We start from the raw sequence: 19,852 nt of genomic DNA, 5'->3' as shown, positions 1-19,852 counted from the left end.
CTATCTCTGGTCAATTTAATCTACATAATGGACAAGGAGAGAATTGGAGATTAGACTAGATGACCTCTAAAGGTCCCTTCCAAACCAAAACATTCTATGATTCTACGAATTAAAGGAACAAGGTGATTATTAATGGCAATAGGGACATTTTCTATTATTCTACTAAATAAAATAGATTAAATAGAATAATCTTTACATCATGAAGATTCAGAACAAGTATAATCTGAACTTATCAAGTAAACCTGAACATAACAGTTAACAGGTTTACTGTTAAGCCTATTTAACATAAAGGTTAAGAATTCAGATTAGATTAAAGAGAAAAACTCAAGTTGACAATTGCATAGTTAAAATTGTTTATTTAGTTTTCCCAAAAAAATAGCTAGTCCTGAAGAAATTTGCCCTAAATAATAAAAAAATAACATCTCAGAGCTGTTAGTGTAATCTTTACGAGTATGTAGAGGATGAGTACAATCCTAGAGATCAAAATATGCAACCGACAGCAGAAAACTTAAATTGGAGAAACCAAAACAATGCTTGTTAACCAATAGACAGTTCTTTTACTTAGAGTCACAAATGCTAATCATTTTTAAAGTATTTAAACCAGTTCTCAGGTCTTGACAGAATGAATGCCAATTGGTAAGCCTGTAAGGTATTCAGGGAATGGTGCAAGAAAGCATGCTGGGGACTGAGAGAAGCCTGAAGCATGGAGGACAACCCCTACACCACAGCACAAGACAGTCCATGACTTCTGCTCTTCCCCCCTACTTCATATCTCAGGGTATTTTCAGGTCCTGTCCTCCACTAGTAGCTCCTGGAGGTGCTAACAGACTGGATCCCATTGGAGCTACAAGAGCCAGCATAAAGAAATGGGCAGAAGGATACTGGTGGATTGGTGTGGCTTGGACAGCAGCAGCGGGACAGGTAAGGCACACGTGTTACCTGGGGAAGCTCACAGTGACTGAAAACAAGGATGAGGAATAAAGCCAGGGTTATCTAAGAAGTGAAGTGTCACAATACACATGAGGACCGAGAGTTAAATTGTCAAACAACTTACCCTTTTTAAGTATTTTTAAATTGATTCTCATTTGTGACTACAATCCACAATTTACAGTCTTAGTTCTATCCATCCCTTGTGGCCCTAAAGCAGCGTTTCCTGGACCTGTCTTACTTGACTCTATGTCCAAAATTAGCTACTATTAGCAAGTCCTAGAGAGTTACAGGTCAACCACATCAACTTGAATTTCCAGAATAACATTAGAAAAGGAGAGAGAATCAAATGTCTAATGGATAACATCATAAGTTAAGGATCAGCATAGATTTGTGAGAAAAACCCACCCTAATTTTTATTAGATGGTAGGTAGCAAACCTTGACAGCAGAGGGAAGGACAGATGTAACAAATCTTTACCTTGGCCAGCATTTTGAAATTCTCTCAAACACAAGAATTCTTATGAGCCAGCTTGGAACACATGACTTAAATGGAACAACTGTAAAGATGGATGTTGAAATATTTGGAAAAGCTTTTTTTAATTAGTGATTCATTGCAAAATTGCATAAGCCAAAGAAGGCTCTGTAAAAATCTGCCCAAATCTACCACTATTTAACATTTTCACTAATGACAGTGAAATAGAGAATATACTTATGAAATTTGCAAATTACATCAAAGAATAAGTATTGCAAGCACTGTAAAGAAGACAACTAGAACTCAAAATTATCTTGGCAACCTGACATCTCAGTCAATAGTGTGAAATAAGTAGTTATTTCATTAATTTAATTTCCATTAAAAAATTGAGATAAATACTCAAAAACCATTACACGAGGTAAAAATCAGATGCATAAATACAAGATGGAAGAATGATCTGACAACAGCTCTTTAGAAAGGGAACTAAACGTTTAGCAGATTCAATTTCAGCATGTTCCAATAACATCATCATATTGCCAAAGTAATAGAATATATCAATTCATGACACACTGTGACCTTCACATACTGCTCAGTACCAGTAAGGCCTCAGCTGAACGATGTCCTATTTTGGTCATTACTCATTATTAAAGACATGGACCATGTGTACAGAATCCAGAAGAAAGATCTGGCAATAAGCAGAAATTTAATAAGAACAACTTATGAAAAAGATTAGTATTTTAAAAGGCCCTTTAGCAAAGTAAGTCTATACTCAAAAAACTGGGTAAATTGGATGAAGTACTGGGACAGTCTTACTGTCTATAATTCATGAAGTGATTTGATGTATGTATTTGTGACTGTACTAAGATATCCTTATTAAGTGTTATAACTTGAAAACTTTTTTTTAGCTCTAGCTTGGTAAAACTCTGCTGCACATTTGATTAAAGTAACCTTATGAGTGAAGGAAGCAATTTCCTGACAACATCACCACTTACATTATGCTTCTAAATTTCAGTAAGTAATTCTTTTCAAATCATTGTGGCATTTACTAGTGTGATAAAGTGTTATCAGGTTATAACTTATGTAATTAAACTGAGCATATTATGTGATATGCTAGAATTAAGAAAATTATAGAGTATCAAAACAATGGATTAAGATAGCCTATACAAACACCCACAGTAACAAGAAAATACTTCACTAACCACTGATGATTAACATTGTATGCACTGGACTTATTAAAAAACCACTTTGGCTAATTATTGTAAACACAATTTAAGATGGATTCTCAAAGCATGTAATAGAAGTGAAGCAACTAAAACCCAATATAGCAAGGTCATCCTCTTCATAATATTAAATTAAAAGCTTATGGTATGGATTAATTTTATTTAGCATACTTAAGTAAAATTTTAATACAAGTCTGCTGCTACACATCCAGTTTAGTCTTCCTCAACTTTAAAGAAAGAAAAATACATCTATTGTACTATTCTGTCTAGTGATGATAATGCCTTGGCCTTGACTTCCAAACAAACACGGTCAAACTTCACTAGCCTAGCTTCAAAATTGAAAAAATAAAAGAATACTGAGAAGAGGAATATAACGGCATATGCTATTTGTCCAGAAAGAAGTGCAAAAATATGCTAAGAAAAGCAATTTTTTTTTAAACTAAGAACTGTTAGTAGTTATAGTTACTTCAGTTAAATACCTAATTTCCTTCCTTATTTTTGCCTAAATTAGACATTGCTGGAAGTATTACATACATTTTATAGAAAGCATATATTTAGCTTCTGACAGTTCAAACCTGAAGGTAAGCTTACAGCTGACTTTATGGCAGGACAAGCAGGACTAACTGTATTAACCCATTAAATGAAGTAGTAAGTGGAAAAAGGGAAGTGCTAACACCGTTATAATACAGCAAGCAAGACCTTTATTAGAATGTTGTGTTAGCTACAGCATTTACATGTCACAAAAGGATGGCCTCTCACTGCTGAACTTAACATGTCTGCCTTAGCCAGCTAGTCTTCCTGATAAAAAAAAAAAAGATTCTTTGAGGGGCAATTCAGAAGCCTGACCCTTGCTCTCTGGAGAAGCTTCTTATTCTTTGGACCATAAGGACTAGTCAGTCAAGCAGAAGGTCTTCAAGCCAAGAGAAATGAGTACCCCTCAGCTTGAAAAACATTTTGAAAGACAGCTATGAGACTGATTCAAGGTCTATGGAATCTGCCATGCTGAAAAACTTATCAGGAGAGCGCTCGTGTTAGGTAACTACTCAGGACAGGAAGATGACAAAGGCAAAGAGAAACACTGAAACCTGGACTAAGATCAGAATAAAATCAGTGTTTATAAGTATATAAGTGTAAGTAATTAATGAGGAACAAAAAGCTTTTACAAAAGGATGGGTTTCTACTTCACAAAAAATGCTGTTACCTCAAGTAAATTTTTCAATTCACCGGTAGAATTAGCAATAAGATTACCAGACAATATTGTAGACTCATTTGTGTGAAAAGGAAGCAGCTTATTACAGTAGCCCCTTTAAAATATAAATACATGACGATTGTATTTCTTACCCATCTTGAAGAACAACACAATAAGCAAGTAACTTGGAGTTAACTGATTAGTAAAATTTGAATTCATTCATCTACCTACATGTAACAACACTACTGTGATCTTCTGAGAGGCTGACTTCCTTGCTCCACAATAGAATTTGTGCTACTTTTATCAAGTCTCTCAGGACTAGATAAATCTTACGGTTTAAGGAGTCTAAGTGAGTAAAATCAAAACAGATTCTCAAACCTTTATTCAGCTGCCACATAATTCTGAGGGCATCCATAACAGTTCAGTATTAGAGATCTACTTGTGGACATGGTCATAATCACTTCAGCTTCCACAGAGCTGGGTGAAATGCCCATCTCATTCTACTGGGGAACACGGGAGAAAGCTCTCACAAGAGTCTCAATTCTGGATGGAAGTCCCAAATACACTGCCAAATATCTACCAGAGCAGAGCCCAAAATATTTGAATCAAGTAGTCATATTTTCATTTAAAACATGACAAAAAGATGACAATGAAAGCCTCCCCTCCTCACACAGAGATATAGCCCTTACTCAGGATACAGACAGACATGTTCAGTTTTCTTTCCTGCCCGGAGCAATCCAAAACCACCTCTCCCTTTTCCTAGGAAATATTCTGCTCAGTAGTAATGACAGATTTTAACTTAATCATCAGAAAAGAACCTGAAAAATAGCTCACAGCTTGACAGTTACTGGCAATCAAATGGAAAAAGCTAGGTTCCAGGGTTTCAAAGGAAAATTCAAAATACATGGAAAGAAATTCACAAGCCTGAACAGGATTTAAAATGCAAAGACTGTTTCTATGCAGCTCTTCTTGGAGCAGAAGCTGGACACAAAAACTAGTCTGCATATGAGAGAACGAAGGTTCTTCACTTAATTTTGGTGATTTGTTTTCTTTACTCTGTATGAGGATAGCAGGAAAAAAATGTCAATTGTGCTCTCAGGCTTCTGGGCACTCATGGAGCTTGAAGAGTTTAGTTCAGGTCAAGATGCTTCAAGCATCCAAAGACAGGATGCAGAGTTTACATTAAAATAGTGTTTTCAAAAAAAAAGAGAATACACTTAACAGTTTATTCTGACTTCAAACTATATGCTGTTTGCTATTAAAATAGTTTGTGTTATGCAAGAGTCCATTAACCAGTGTGCTGTTAGAGACTGATACAAAGGAAAGGAAAGCATAATCTAACTCAGACCTTTCAATCTGCTGCTATTGCATAGACCTGAGGAAGACTGCTTTGCTCTTATCGTTCCATATCATCTTACTGCTTGTACCAGAGTATACCTGCTACCTAAATATGTCTTGTAAACTTTCATTTACTTTTACTTCTAAAAAAATGGAAAACATTTTGTTTTATTCTTTTCAGTTTCTATTCTTTCTGTACTTATGATTTCTATTCTTCTCCAGTACTTGTTGGAAAACATAGTTTAAATATGCCTTCACAATAATTACAAGTACAAAGTAGGAAAAAAATTATTTTTTTTCCCACCACCCCCAATGTCAAAAGTAGACAATCTAGCTAAGAATAAACACTGCCAGATCAACATTGAAGAATACCAGGAAAGAAATGGGTGCACAGGATAATTACAGAAGTGGATAAGGGGGAAAATTTCACTAACCTGGGCAGTCAAACTGCAGCAGATGTTGAGATCTGAAGGGAGATAAATGCAAAGATTAGAAAAGCAAGTAAAGCATGGGAAGCCACTGAAGATTTGGGGTCTCAGAGATCTGCTTAATAATTACATTGGACGTTTACAAAACCAGTGCCTTATTAGTCTTCCACTGGAGACAGAAATATGGTAGATTAAGTGGATGAGAAAGGTAATAGTGCTAAAATTGACAGCTATACCTACAGTTTTAATTTTTTTTAGGTTATCTACAGTATAGAGAAATATGTTTGACACACAGTTATCTGTTAGAACTGGACATAATTTAGAAGACACTACCCTATCATTACAAAACAGACTAACAGCAGATTCTGGGAAATAAAAGATAGAGCAGACAAATGACTGATGTAGGAGATCTGAAGAAGCGAACAGGTTTCTTGAACAGCAGGCCATAAAAGCAAGTGAATGTAGTGATGAAGGGTGGGTTTTTTTCAGCTTGAATAAAAAAAAAATCCAGACATACTAGTTAAATGTTAAACATTACTTTACACAACATTTTAAAAGCAGCGCATTTATGACATAATACAAGTAGTTCACAAGACAGAGACAGTACTTACCTTACAAGAACTTAATTTCTTCAAGATGTGCTATGTGTATGCACTTTATTGTGGATATACATGTGGTTTATATGTTTAAGATTTTTGGTTACTAGAGTCCATACAGTATACATCATACTTCTCATCATGCTTTGCACTCATGCATAAAGGACAGCATTTCTATTTGTCTCCACTGTGGCATCCAGGCACAGAGGACTTAAGGGAGGAGAAAGGTGCAGGATTAGGACTGTGCACACAGAATTCACAACCTGAAGAGCTTCACTTGTTGCAAGGCATGCAACCCCTTTCTGCTATGGCTCCTTGAGCAGATGCATGTCTCACTGTAGAGAACACAAAGCAACTGCCACCGTCTGAGGAGACGACCGCTCTTGCAAGGACAGCAACTGAAACACTGGTTTCTCAAGTGAGGAGTCAGTCTAGAAATGTCACACTTGACAATATTTAAGGAACATAACATCAGTAGGGAGGGCTTGAAGAGTTACAAAAATATTTGTAAGCAATGTTATGGATGATGATTAGAGTCTTGTTGGGCAGAACAGACTACTGCAGTGAGATTCATCCTGACTATCCTACAGCTTGTCCAGATACAGTAGCTCAAATCTGCCTGGAGAATCTTGGGTAGTTTCTATAGCCTTTATATCTTCCAGTACAATTCTTCTAATGACCCAAAGCTTTTGCTTCAGTAGGGTGCAGTTTACAAGTAGAAAACTGCTATTTTACTGAATGGGCAGAATAGAGAGAGACTGGTTTGTCCTTAACAAGTAAGACCTTTCAGAAAGTGAGTATATGGAAGTGAATACAGTTTTCAAAGTACATAGCAAGAATTTCAAGTAAGTTCCTGGAAAAACCATGGGTACAGATGATGTCATGAGAGCTTGGCTCTTCATTTCTCCTAGTTGATTGCACAGGAAGTCAGTTTTTATTGGCACATATTCTAGCAGGCAAAGGTTCAACCATTGAATTTGCACAGCAGAATCTGATCTGTTATTAAGAAAAACAAGGCACATCACTGATACAGAGTGAGAAATGGGTAACGACAAGTCAAAACATCTGGCTGGTAAAGATCAGAGCTGAAGGACAAGTCATCCTGGTTCAATTTAAGAAGGCAGTCCAAGGTGATAAAACAGTTGTAGATCAGTTAAATCACATGAAGGCAAGGATCTTGCACTACAGAAGGGAAAGGGGGGGAATAAAATCTGGCAACAAAAATCTGCATCATATCAGCATTTTCTCCTGTTCACTACGTTGTTTCTAAAGTGAAAAAGACAACTTTTCTTAGCTAAAGAACAGTACAGAATGGATGTTCCAGCAAAAGATAGGAAGTACGGACCAGTAGACAGCACTATCTTTTTGTCCAAGGACAGACTATTTGGGCACAGCACTAGACCCCACAACTTCAAAGTAACACACACAGAAGATCTGGAGACAAAGCCATGCAGAGGACAGACTAATATTTATCTGTCTGGTTTTGCGATGCAGCCTAGAAAAATGAGTTTGTTTATATGCATTAAAAAGGTCTTATGAGTAGCAAAGTACTTTATAGAGATTACAACCATCTCCATGCCCCTCCCAGGAATAAAAACGTGTGTCTTGTTAGGATAGTGAAGATTTTGAACACAGTTTAGCTTCCATCTGAGAAGCAGACTGCCTAAATGATTTAGCCTTTAAGTGCCCATCATCTGTTCTGATGAGATATATCTGAAACACATGGCTTTAAAGCTCGCCTATTCAGCAGAAGGACCATGACCTTTCTCTCTGATAACAGAAAATGCAATCACAATATCGCCCATGGCTATCTTTAAGCCCAGAGGTTATCTAGAGAACAGATTAATGAGTTCTGGAAGACAGTTTACCTTGTGGGCACTGTATCTGTCACTAAAACCAGTGAGTTTCCCCAGTGAACTAGTTGCCCTGGACATCAAAAGGAGGTTCCTCACAGACACTTACTAAACTCCTCTTGAATTTCAAAAAGGCAGAAACATATATATATATATAAAAAAATATATAAAAAAATACCTGCCTGTGGAATAGGCCAACCTTCAACAGCCCATATGTGATCACAGATGTAGCCTGGCATGTGGCACAATGTGTATTTTCACTGTTGTGTTTTGATCTGCAAGCCTGAACAGGCTCTAGAACTTACTGCAAGAGGTACACCCTTGCAAATGTAGAAAACAAAGAGGCCACCATAGCCTTCATTATGCCAAGGGAAAAGGTTTGACTTCCAAGGGTTTAAAAACCCTATTGAGCTCTTTGATCAGGTCGCTAAATATTTTACCACTAAGTATTTTCTATAGAGAAGATCTGTCTCTGTTAGTTGGCTACCTCAAAGACCCGGGTTAAAATCCTCAAAGCTGTCAATAGTTCAAATGACAAGGGCTCTGGTGTTGTTAATGGTTTTGACCTAACACAAGCTAAGGAACTTCACATGTGATAATGTAACGGAAATGTTGAATTCTGAAAGTCATAAAAACTCTCAATTACATTTAACTCTGGTTTACAGATGAACAAGTTTCCCCAAACCTATTATTTTTTGAAGATGAACATGAGGAATTTCTTATTTCCCAGGAAACTTCCTATTGTAAAAGATATCATTGGAAGGACAGATGAAAGACCACGGGAGGTAATAAATAGTAAACAAACTGAACTGGAAGGATTATCCAGATGAAAGAGAGCCTGAGATGACTAGGCATGCTGGGTAATGCTGACTCAAATGCTCAAAATGGGCCAAGTGGTCTCCAAAGATGAACACAGCAGGGCACTCAATCTGTCACAGCTGTTTGTGGACTGAGCAGAGCAGGGGATCACTGGCACAGTAAGAATGCTTGTCATCACTGGCACTTCTCTTTTTATAGAACTTAGGAACAGCTGGGAAGAAGGTGGCTAAACTGGTTACCTTCATGCAACACGTACTACTGCAGGAAGCAAGGAATCTCCTCTGAGTTCTTCCAAACATAGTATTTTCCTGGTTTGCATACAGCAAAGCACAGCACCATGGAGGACATACATACTATGGTGTATTTTTATCTCCTACCAGCAAAGCCAGCAAATCTCATTTTCAAATAAGATGCCAGCAGAGCCTTAGCACCTGTACCTAACAATGGGACTGGGGCTGTTATATCTTTTTGGAACACCTTTTAGTTGGCTAGCTGCTTGGAAGCTTCTTTACCTTTCATTGTGAGATACATTTTCTTTTCCAATATAGCTAACAAAAAAAAAAAATCTTAAGAGTCCAAGGCGATGCTTTGTTTCTCAGTGGCAAGTTTATAGAATCTGAGGCAGTATCTACCTATTTTTTCCAAGTATTACGTCTGCAGTCTCCCTTTCCTGTTCCTTAGAGGTCCAGCTGAACCTATTCATGGCATATGCAGATTCAGAGAAGCAATGAGACGCTGAATCTTCAGTATCTATCTATGGAGGAAAATAAATCTAGTATTTAAATCTGTCTCCAGAGGAAGTTGTTGGAAAAAAATGGCCAGACACACACCATTTTTTCATATCTCAAACATGAAGCACATGGACACAGAACACATGCACTCCACATAGCTACTGCTCACCAAAACAAAAAAATCTCTACATATGCAAATATGTACCCACCATGGAATATGAACATGGATAAGCACCAAAAGGAAAAGTCAGATTTATACAGCAAATTAAGAAATAGGCAGCAACACAGGGCGAGAAATACTATAATCTTTTTCCTGAGCTATTCTGAAATTTTAAGAGTATAGTCAGTGTTGTGGTAACTTTCACCTCGCTTATCAATTAAAGGGTAGTTTTGTATATAAGCCTATAACCATATTTAAACAATAAGCCTAATTTTCAAATAGATCTAGCCATTCTTTAAGAGAAAGCTTACCTTTCTCAGTCTAAATTTTTTTCAAATAGATCTAGCCATTCTTTAAGAGAAAAAATTTAGACTGAGAAAGGTAAGCTTTATGAATACACATTTTTCTTGTAGAAAAGACTAAGCAGCAACAACATCCATTTTAAGCATTATTTCTTTTCACCCTGCTAAATAAAGCACAAAAAGCAACAGCATATCTTAAAGCTACCTAACATGTTACCTTATATCAAATCTTAAGAGAATTGACCTAACAAACTCATAAGAATTAAGGATGTATGACCCTGATTAAGTACAAACCTTTTTAAAGGGTAAGAGAGAACAGCACTAAACACTTAACATTAGACCGATTCCTGGAAAACTGTTCTCTGTTTATTAGCAGAACAAGCACAGGTCAAGTGACACAGACGAGGTATACTTTCTTTCAAATGTATTTAATATTCAAATACGCTTAATCATTTCTTGTGAGATAAGTCCTTATTAAAAACAGCTTGGGAAGAGTGTTCAGCATGTCAACTAACAATTTAAAGCTGAATGGACTAAACTAGGGTTTTTTTTATTTGGCTATTGGCTTATTTTAGAGAGACATCAAAAGAAAAAACTTCCAGTCACTGCAAATTTAGACTGGATTTAAAATGCAGAGGAAAAACAGCTGTTTGATTTAGTAATCCTATAAATTATCAGCTTGCTATTCAACATTCTGAATTAACTCTAAAAGTATATAATAAAATTAAGTCAAAACCTATTTATAGTGTTTCTCCCAACCCAATTCCCCAGAAATCACATGGAATAGAACACCTACTAATGGAATTTGACACCAATTAAACTAGGATAAGAAAAGCACTCCCTTTTTAGTTCTTTCCTACAAGAGCCAGGAGGAATGTGATACTTTTGCATGCAGCTGATACCTACCAGTCCCTGACTGGTAATTCTTGCCAGCTCCTTGATATGAACCATCTAGCATGCCATATAATTAATTTGTCGATTTGTTTAATTTTAGTTAGAGCCTAGTTCATGAGCAGGTTATTTTCTTTGGTTTTAACAACTTTTACTTTATCTAGGCAAATACAGTGCAGCTGGTTAAAATTGCTAAGGCTTGGCTAATTCTATTATTCCAAAGTCCAAAATGAGCTTTTATTCCTTTCTTACTACAAGTTTCAAAACATACATACTCCTTTCCAATATGCTTCAGAAAACAAGAGACAAGCAGAAACCCTGCCTGGGACCTGAGGAGCTCTTCCGCTGTGCCAAGCCAGCAGACAGCAGCTGATGTGCAATGTCTGGAGCACATCAAGTCTGCAGCCTCCAGTTACCACGGGCCCAAGTGGTGATGCACAACCCTAATGAGTAGGGCCTGTGGCACCTGTGTTTCACCACATGGTCAAGAGCACCCAACACTCTGGCAGAAACTGCCTTTCCAGGTGGGAAAAATGGAACTTAAGTACAGAAATCATGTCTGAGGGCTAAAGGAAGAGTTGTAGGCATGAGGCTCCACATATAAGTGTTTTTTCTTAGGGCACTTACAACCAACATACCATTCTAGCAGTCTGGCTATTGTCAGCCAACCCAAAATGTCAAGAGTTTTAGCATAACAAAAGCTGTCACTTGTTTTCCAGTACTGCTACAATTTTTAAAATGCAGTAAATAATGGAACAATAGTAACTTTCATTTTCAAAAGCTAAGGAAAGTAATCTCTGGTTTGGTAAATGTACTAGCAAAAAGTTATTTTTTTCTTATAGCCTTTGACTTATCTGGAAGTACGCACTTTTATGTACTTCTGGAATTACATTAAAAAAATGTGGTTTTTATCAAAAGTAGACAAAACTGGGATAAAGTCCAGAGCCATCTACTGGAGTTGAAGTATCTGTGTTGAAGGGCAGAATCCATGCTGTTCCATCTACTGGAGTTGAAGTATCTGTGTTGAAGGAACAGCATGGATTCTGCCCTTCACAAACACTGATCTATTCACTTTCTCAAATACAAATCCAGAAAGACTTCCTAAGGTTCTAAACAGTCCCCCTAGCGTACACCATTGCCCACCAGCAATAAATGCTATGGTTCTTCACTTACTTGTGTTTTCATAAAAATACCTTTCAATTAAAAAGGTTTTCCCTTCTTTTTGAAATAATTAAGTCTGAGTTAGAGGGATGAGTGTTTGCTTAGTTCTAAAAGCAGACCTAAATTCTCGAATGAGTTTAGGTTTATGTAGAAATAATTACAGAATTGGCGAGTTTAGCTGTGTGAACACTTGAACACTTCATTCTTTAAGCCCCAAGCAGCAAGTTTACTGTTAGTCCTACAAATGCATTCTCCAACCCAGACAGATTTGAACCCCTGCTTTCTGTCAAAGACTTCTGCTACTGAAGATACATTCATCCTTGGCAATCACATACAAAATAATTGTAAAATAATCTTACATATGTGACCTGCAGATATTAAGCAATTTTCATCCTGATTACTTATCCAAGACTGAAGGTTAGAAAAAATCTTACACATTCTGGAAGTGGAAATACTGTTATGTATGAAATTCAAGTTTTAGTTTTCCATTTCAACATCAGTAAAGCTAGGGATTATTTTATTAAACTATTTGCATGTCAAGCTTTCTTAAAGATTAGTGAGTACTTATATAGTACTTAATGGACCATATACATAAGCAAACAGAAATCTGACATTGATAGTACCTACATAGTTTCTTTATCAGTATAACCACATGAAATTTTATTCCAATTCATACTGTTTCTTACCATCCCTACCTACCGTACTCACTGATCAAAGTTTGGTCTAGGCTTTAAATATTTCAGAGTACGGTCAAGAGTCCTGGGTGCATAGCACAAGTTAAGTAGCACCTCAATCCTCCATAGATTCTTTGCGTATATTGAAAGGTACCTAGATTAGATTTTTTGATAGAAATCTGAATTATAATCAGATGTTTTAAAAGATTGAAGAAAAAAACAAGCTATTTTCCATTTAATAATGCTATCTGCAAAGCCAAGAATGAAAGCTAAGCTTCTTGTTTAGAATGGTTTTAAATAAAAGTAGTGGGAGCTTACTATACATTGTTTAAGATTTTCCTGTCTGATTTACAGGTGGACCAGAGATTATGCAGTAAAATTGAGTAAGAGACAAATAAATTAAGACAGGAACTTGTGGGTTTCAGGAGGGGGTTTTGGTAATAGAACTTATCAGTGAAAAGTTCCTAAGAGCTGATGAAGCTTCCCCTCTCAGAAGTGGCATACAAAGCAAACTGTCATTGAAGATTTTGTTATAAATAATTAAGCTTCTTTTTTCTCAGAGATTCAGAGGAATAATGTTGGAATTTAAATCTCTTAGTATAATTCTGAGGTAATCTTTAAAATATTAGATACCAACTGCACTTTGGAATAGTTTTATAATGATCAAGGGTGTTTCTAATATAACGCCTGATAACAAGTTGTTTTCCTGTACTGGAGCTGTATTTCACAATCAGAATTTGTGCCAATCTGATACGAGGGAAAAAAGCACTCAACGGGAGTGAAAGCACATTATAAAAAGAAAAATAATGTAAGACATACAATGGGTTTTGTCCTCTACAAGTCAGCCAGCAGCTTTAGTCCAATCTAGAAACAAGAAGCATTCTTACAAATGTCTTAGTAAGAAGTTACAAGCTTTTTGTTAAAGAAATGTTTTAGAGGTTCTATGTGACTACCTGCATAGCCTTGTTCTTCAGCTCTCTGCAAGTGTTAACGATCATGTACGATTATCCAATAGCTTTCTCTACAACACTTCCCTTCTGCTATTCTGCACACCGTTTTATTTCAAAATATCTCTACAAAACTTATGGGGAAATAGCATAAGATGTCACAATACTCATCATCCGATTGTACAGTCCTTTGAAATCATTTAACTGTAAGTGTTATAGAAGATCTACACAATTAAAAATTAAGCAACAAGAACTAGCCACGAATAAAATTCAGTTTACGGCTGCTCAAAACCAAACCATCCCCCACCCTAAGGCAATTTTTAAAGTAAATATCTGATGCAGAGTTAGTAATCTAACCAATGTATTACCAGAAAGCAGTGACACCACTTGCTGTATTGCATACAAACCCACGGGCTTTCAAGGAGTTGAAGACTTTTGACATAATTCAAGACATTTATTATCATTAATCTTACTGTTCTCTCAGGGATGAGTAATATTAATATGATCCTTCTGTTTTCACAGTCCATGCTCTTTATCAAATCCTCTTCAATATGAGGATGTGCAATGGTCTTAATAGAGGATCCCACTGCAGGTTATGGGCTTCCCCCCCCTTTCCTTTTTAAGCCTTTTGGTTTGAACCACTTCAGTTTAGACAGCACTAACAGGAAGCCATTCAAAAATAATTCACCATTTGAGTAAGTAGTGCAATGAGTGTCAGCCAGATGCATTAAATGAAATTTATCTCCCAGCTGCATCAAAATTTCTTAGATTAACAGTATACCACAAAAAAAAAATCTGCTAGGGAAACAAATTAACTTTAATACCTGTATAAGAAATGGGTGATTGACAGCTCCCCCATCATCAGAAGCTTAAGATTTATCAGTTACTGTAGACAGCAATAAAAACCATCTGAATTAGCAGCTAGAAGCACCCAGTAACAGGATCAGTTATATTAGTGCTACAAAGCTAGAGATTGAGACACAGAATAATCCAAGTATTTTGCTTTTAATAAACCTGGAAAATAGTCAATAAAATATACACTAAAAATGCATATATTAACAAACATACCTCAATTTAAAGGAAAAAAATTAGAAGCTTTACTCATTTTCTATTATTTACTCCTTCCGTTATTCTTCTGAAATACACAAGTATCATTGCCCATGTATGTAGCCGAGTACCAAAATAAAGAATTCTCCTTGGAATAGTACAGAATACTTTTCAAATGTCTCTTTTCATTGTTAAAGTAGTTTAAACCTTAGACTGAGAACAAGGAACTAAAATTTTAACTGGTTCAACTAATAATTCTGATTAGAGCCCTCTTAGTCACAGACATCAAAATTAATTTCTCCCCAACTTGCACTTTAAATGTTGCCTTCTATCACCAATCATTTTCTTCGTCCATAACACAAAAGGAAAAAACTGCCATTTTAAATACACCCTACATAGGAAGAAACGTGTACTTACCAAGTGAACATAAGGCACAAAGTATCCAAAGAGTGCAGCTGGGATCCCAAAAGCCCAGATTCGGTAACTGAGAACTTTGAAGACTGAGAAATTGCAAATCTTTTTTTCAGGAGGAAATCTGAACTTTCCCTTCTTTCCTCCCTCCTTGTCTTTGGCATCGGAAACAAGGGGTTTGTATGTAAAGCCAGCCAGGAGCAGAATAAACATAAGGATGCAAAGGACCCGCAAGGTGTTGTAAAGGCCAACAGAATCAATCAAAACTCTCAAGAGGAAGGGCAGTGACACAGTGAACAAGCTGCTGCCTGCAGTGACAATGCCATTCACTAGTCCAAGGCGTTTCTTGAAGTAGTGCCCAAGAATGACCAAGGATGGCTGGTAAGCAAACGAGCAGCCACAGGCAAATAAGACTCCGTAGGTGAAATACAGAGGTTCGATGGTGCTACATCAAAAGAAAAAAAAAAAAAATTAGTGTTTTGTACACTATGTGCGCACATTCACCTACAATATGCAAGACAGCTTTTCAATGAATTGACATATTTACAAAAGTGAGTTAAGACTTTGTACATACTTATAGTTGAAATACACTATGTCAGCTTAATTCAGCAACTATTCTATTTTCTTCCACTGAAAACTTCATAGAACTCACTGAACAGGTAAAAAAGCAAAACTATATTTAAGTATAATTACACCAAGTAGTCTGACTAAAAGTTTTAAGAATCGTTGTCAGTGTAAATTAGCCAAATATAAGTTCAACCATTGCTGAGTTTTTGTTTTTTTCTTTTCCAAAGAAAATTATATTGTTTTGATTTACACATTTCTTCACTGTGCTAGCAGTTCCAAAGTAATACTAACACTCCTCACAAACCCAGAAAAATCAAGTCTCCTTTCAAAGTGCACCTCAAATTCTCAAAAAAATAATTCAAATAAGCTAAAATATTTTTAAAGCCTTCACAAAACTTCCTTTTGCATGCTTCTTGTGTTTCCCTGATACCCAGTGGAACAAGGGAACAGAAGGATGATGGCATTCTGTTCAAAGGAAGAAAACGCGTTTCCTTTATAGATAAGTTTAATTTACAATAATGAGACAGTTTTAGTATTCATCACTTAAGACACTACTGGGAAGCAAGGAGGAGGAAACTTTTCCAAGATATATTCTTTTCGTTTTTACCTCACCTGTGGGAAACAAGCCTCTTAAACATATCAGGAAGTGTGTTTTTGTTTGCTTTAGTAATACAAATTAATAAAAATATTTGCACTTTGATTAACCAAAAGATAAAAATGAAAACCATGAACTTGCTCATGTAACAAGAAAACAAAGCTTTCTTTTTGCCATAAATGTTATTCCAGTAATAAATATAAAAACTAGTCTCAGTACCCAAGACAGAACTATTTCTTTTCTTCCTGAAAATTTGTTTTCACCTTAGGGGACATATGCCCAAACTAGACATATTAGCTCAGGCATAGTGCCACACAGCATGGATATTCATCCATCCAGATCACCACCAGTTCACATCTATCTGCCTCAGAGTACAGGGGTAGAAAATACATTTTCACAAGCCTCTGTACAGATACATTTTCACCTATGTAGGAAACTTCTGAATTTTGCTTCTCTTTGTTCCTATACTTACTCTGCTAAGGGTGGAGGGAAAAGCAGACTGAGAACTAGAGGTAGCTGTGGCTTATTTTCCTCCTAGTTCTTACCCTATCTTCACTAACCAATATCTGCTGATGACTAGAGTAAGTGAGTAAATGTCCTGTTTCATCATCTTCTAGTGGGCATGTCCAACAAATCTGCCGCTCTTGAACTTCTTAGGTTTTATTCTGCAAGAGTTACAGAAACGTACAAAATGAAGTGTAATCTGGAGGAAAAAACCACTTTACTACTGTTCAACTTTTTTCATTAACACAAGAACAAACTAAGATTTTCTTAATAAAGCCAATAAGCCCTAAGTACATGTCATTTCACCAAGGTTTTAACTATCTGTGTGTTTGGCAATTGGACTAGTAAGAATAGAAGAACACATCACATTTTACTAGAGCATTAACACCTTCCTGGAGGTCCCACTGCATATTTATCAATGTTAAAACAGTGTTTTAAAAGCAAATTGAGGCAACAGGGCAGCAGGGGGAAAACAAAAACAATGTTTATGTACCTGCAAAAAACACAGCATACATCAAGAAAACGTACAAGTTTACGCAGGACAATGCTGTTGATCTAATAGCATTAGTCTTGCTGTTGATGTATTTATACAAAACAAAACAAGGTTTCTACTCTAGCAGGTAATATAAAGTAGCACTGCTTAATCCTTCATATTCTGGTGATAGGATCAGCATTACCTCTGCACTGTAAAACTGATAAAATACTTGGAATATAAAGAAAGGAATTTTTTACCTTACAAAAGAACTTGAAAGGAGTCCAACAAGCCCCACTGCAGCTCCAATAACAGCTACTTTTCGACAACCAAACAGATCTGTGAATACACTGACTATCGGAGAACAGAAGAAGACCATCCCCATTGAAAGAGAGCTCACCCATGCTGCAAAATAGAAAGAGACAGCATTTTAGAAGACCAAGTGATGTAAGCTTTCAGCTAGTATTGTTTTCAGTTCAGCAACAAAAAAAAATCTTAGATGAAAGCTACTTTAATACTTAATACATTTTTAAATATATTTACCTGACATGGTAAAAAAAGTGTGACCAATTTACATAAATAACTTAGACTTTATTAGTTCAAGGAATGCAATTAGCTACAGAAGTTATTGTTACTTTTACTTTATTTTCCAAACAGTTATTCCTCCAGTAACTAACCTAGTATTCAAACTGATGATTAGGCCATTAAAGATACCTTTGAGGTTCCATATCCATTCTGACATCAATTAGCACATTTCACTTGGTTTAATTCTAGACTTTAATGACTTTAAACAGCTACGTTTGCTGAAAAAAATTAACAAGTTTTTAACTTAATTACATAGATCTAGGTCATGCTGAACATTAATAATGAGTAAACAAAAATATATTTTACATTGGAATATACACATTACAAATATTATTTTACTTTTAAAGAACTTGAGCTAGTACAACCATTTCCATACGTAGTGGGAAAACATCACTACATCTGATACTGCTCCAGCTTCACAGACATTGTTAAATCTGTACTCTGTTTATAAATGAGACTTTAGATCATTAAGACTCTGTTCAGGTGAGTACACTAAAGTTTCAGCCACAAGTGTGGTTTTTATTCCAAGTGCTACCTAAGAAGATATTTTTGGTAAAGAGAATTTAATTAATTAAGTTAAAAGTCAACTTTCTGTTTCACTTCATACAGGTGTTCAGAACCACATCATTTACCTGCTATCATCTAACCCTTCTTTCAAACGTGCATTACTCATGTTATACCCAATGGTTCTCCCAGGGCATAGAAGTAAAACAAGCAGCTGTAGCACAATAGTTACAACAAATACATTCAGGTGGGTAAACATGCCCATCTATTTGGAAAAAAAAAAAAAAATTGGTCTAAACAGGTAGTGGGAAAAGCTGCTGATGCAAGATGCATTGGAAAAAAATCTTTAACTTCTTTTTGAATTGTATGAAAGATGAAAGAACTCTTTCAACCTCAAATGGATTTAAATCTGTGTAACTGGAATTTTGTTTAGAAAGTCTTTCCTAAAGACACAGTTCGATAAACAATTGTGATCAGTGATAAGGACAAATAAAATTATCTGGAAAAAATATAGCCAAGAGACCAAATGAAGAATATTTGCAAGTATATCTATTAATACCAAGAATTAGAAGTAGTGTTGCTAAAGCACCAGTGAGCCCTACACATTGATGAAGAACCCATTGTGCAAGGCACTAAAGAAAACAGAGCAAAACAAACAAGCAAACAAAAAAAAATTGTTTCTTCAAAGAGTTTACAATGTAAATGAAAGACAAAAAGAGAACAGATGGCTAGAGAAAAACAGAAGTGAGAGTACAAGAAATAAAACCTTTATTTTAGGGGAAACAATGATCTCAATGAACCATGACCCAACTGTTTGGGGCAGAGGCAGTGTTACTGGGGTTTTCTTGAGCATGTGATAAATATAATGGAGTTTCAAGGCACAAGCTGAAGAAGAGTGAGGTGGTTTTATGGGTATTTTCTGGGCATGGCTGTCCCAGACAAGATCGCCCTGCCAGCCTTGCACTTCTGCAGCAGAAACATGAGCTGTATGGAAGGAAAGCACAAAAGACTAGGAAGAACAAGGCCCCTGTGACACTGACTGAAAGGCAAACACCACATTTATGAAAGGTCTGCCCTTTCTTTTCCTCTGCAGTCAAGGAAGGCTCAAATGCACCCTGAGTGGGACAAGAGATGACTTAGATCTGTCCCATTTTACAGCCCAGATGGCTCCTGATATTGCAAGACATTATACCACTACAGTTTGTAAGCAGGAGTCCGAGGGAGTAAATGCTCTCGCCCGGAGATCAGCCAGTTGCAATGCTTCTGAGAAGTCCAACTTCTACAAGCCTCCTCTTCTTTTTACTTATCTTTCCCAGAGTGAGCTATATGGAGCCTGCAGTTCTCCTATCCAAAGGAAACTGCAAACGGTAGGAGGTCCATGGCTTCCTGTCACTCACACACACACCCCCCCATATAAATGGTAGTTCCACCACAGCATTAAGAATCACAGAGTACCTG

The 19,852-nt window shown here is 36.4% G+C and overlaps 1 protein-coding gene across 1 annotated transcript in view; it reads right to left on the bottom strand.

The window, feature by feature from the left end:
* SLC16A10 (solute carrier family 16 member 10) overlaps nt 1-17,707 on the bottom strand; it is a 30,955-nt gene extending 13,248 nt beyond the window's left edge. The window contains exons 1-2 of the mRNA XM_009645175.2: nt 17,566-17,707; nt 15,174-15,612 (exon numbers count right to left, since the gene is read on the bottom strand). Of these exons, the coding sequence (XP_009643470.2) occupies nt 15,174-15,612; nt 17,566-17,690 (564 nt within the window). The 5' untranslated portion in view covers nt 17,691-17,707. The remainder of the gene's footprint in view (nt 1-15,173; nt 15,613-17,565) is intronic.
* Nucleotides 17,708-19,852: the final 2,145 nt, after the last annotated feature.

The sequence above is a fragment of the Egretta garzetta genome, unplaced genomic scaffold, assembly GCF_000687185.1.
Source record: "Egretta garzetta isolate BGI_Z169 unplaced genomic scaffold, ASM68718v1 scaffold18, whole genome shotgun sequence".
NCBI lineage: Eukaryota > Metazoa > Chordata > Aves > Pelecaniformes > Ardeidae > Egretta > Egretta garzetta.
The sequence above is the reverse complement of the archived record's forward strand: the minus strand, read 5'-3'. Positions and strand labels throughout refer to the sequence as shown.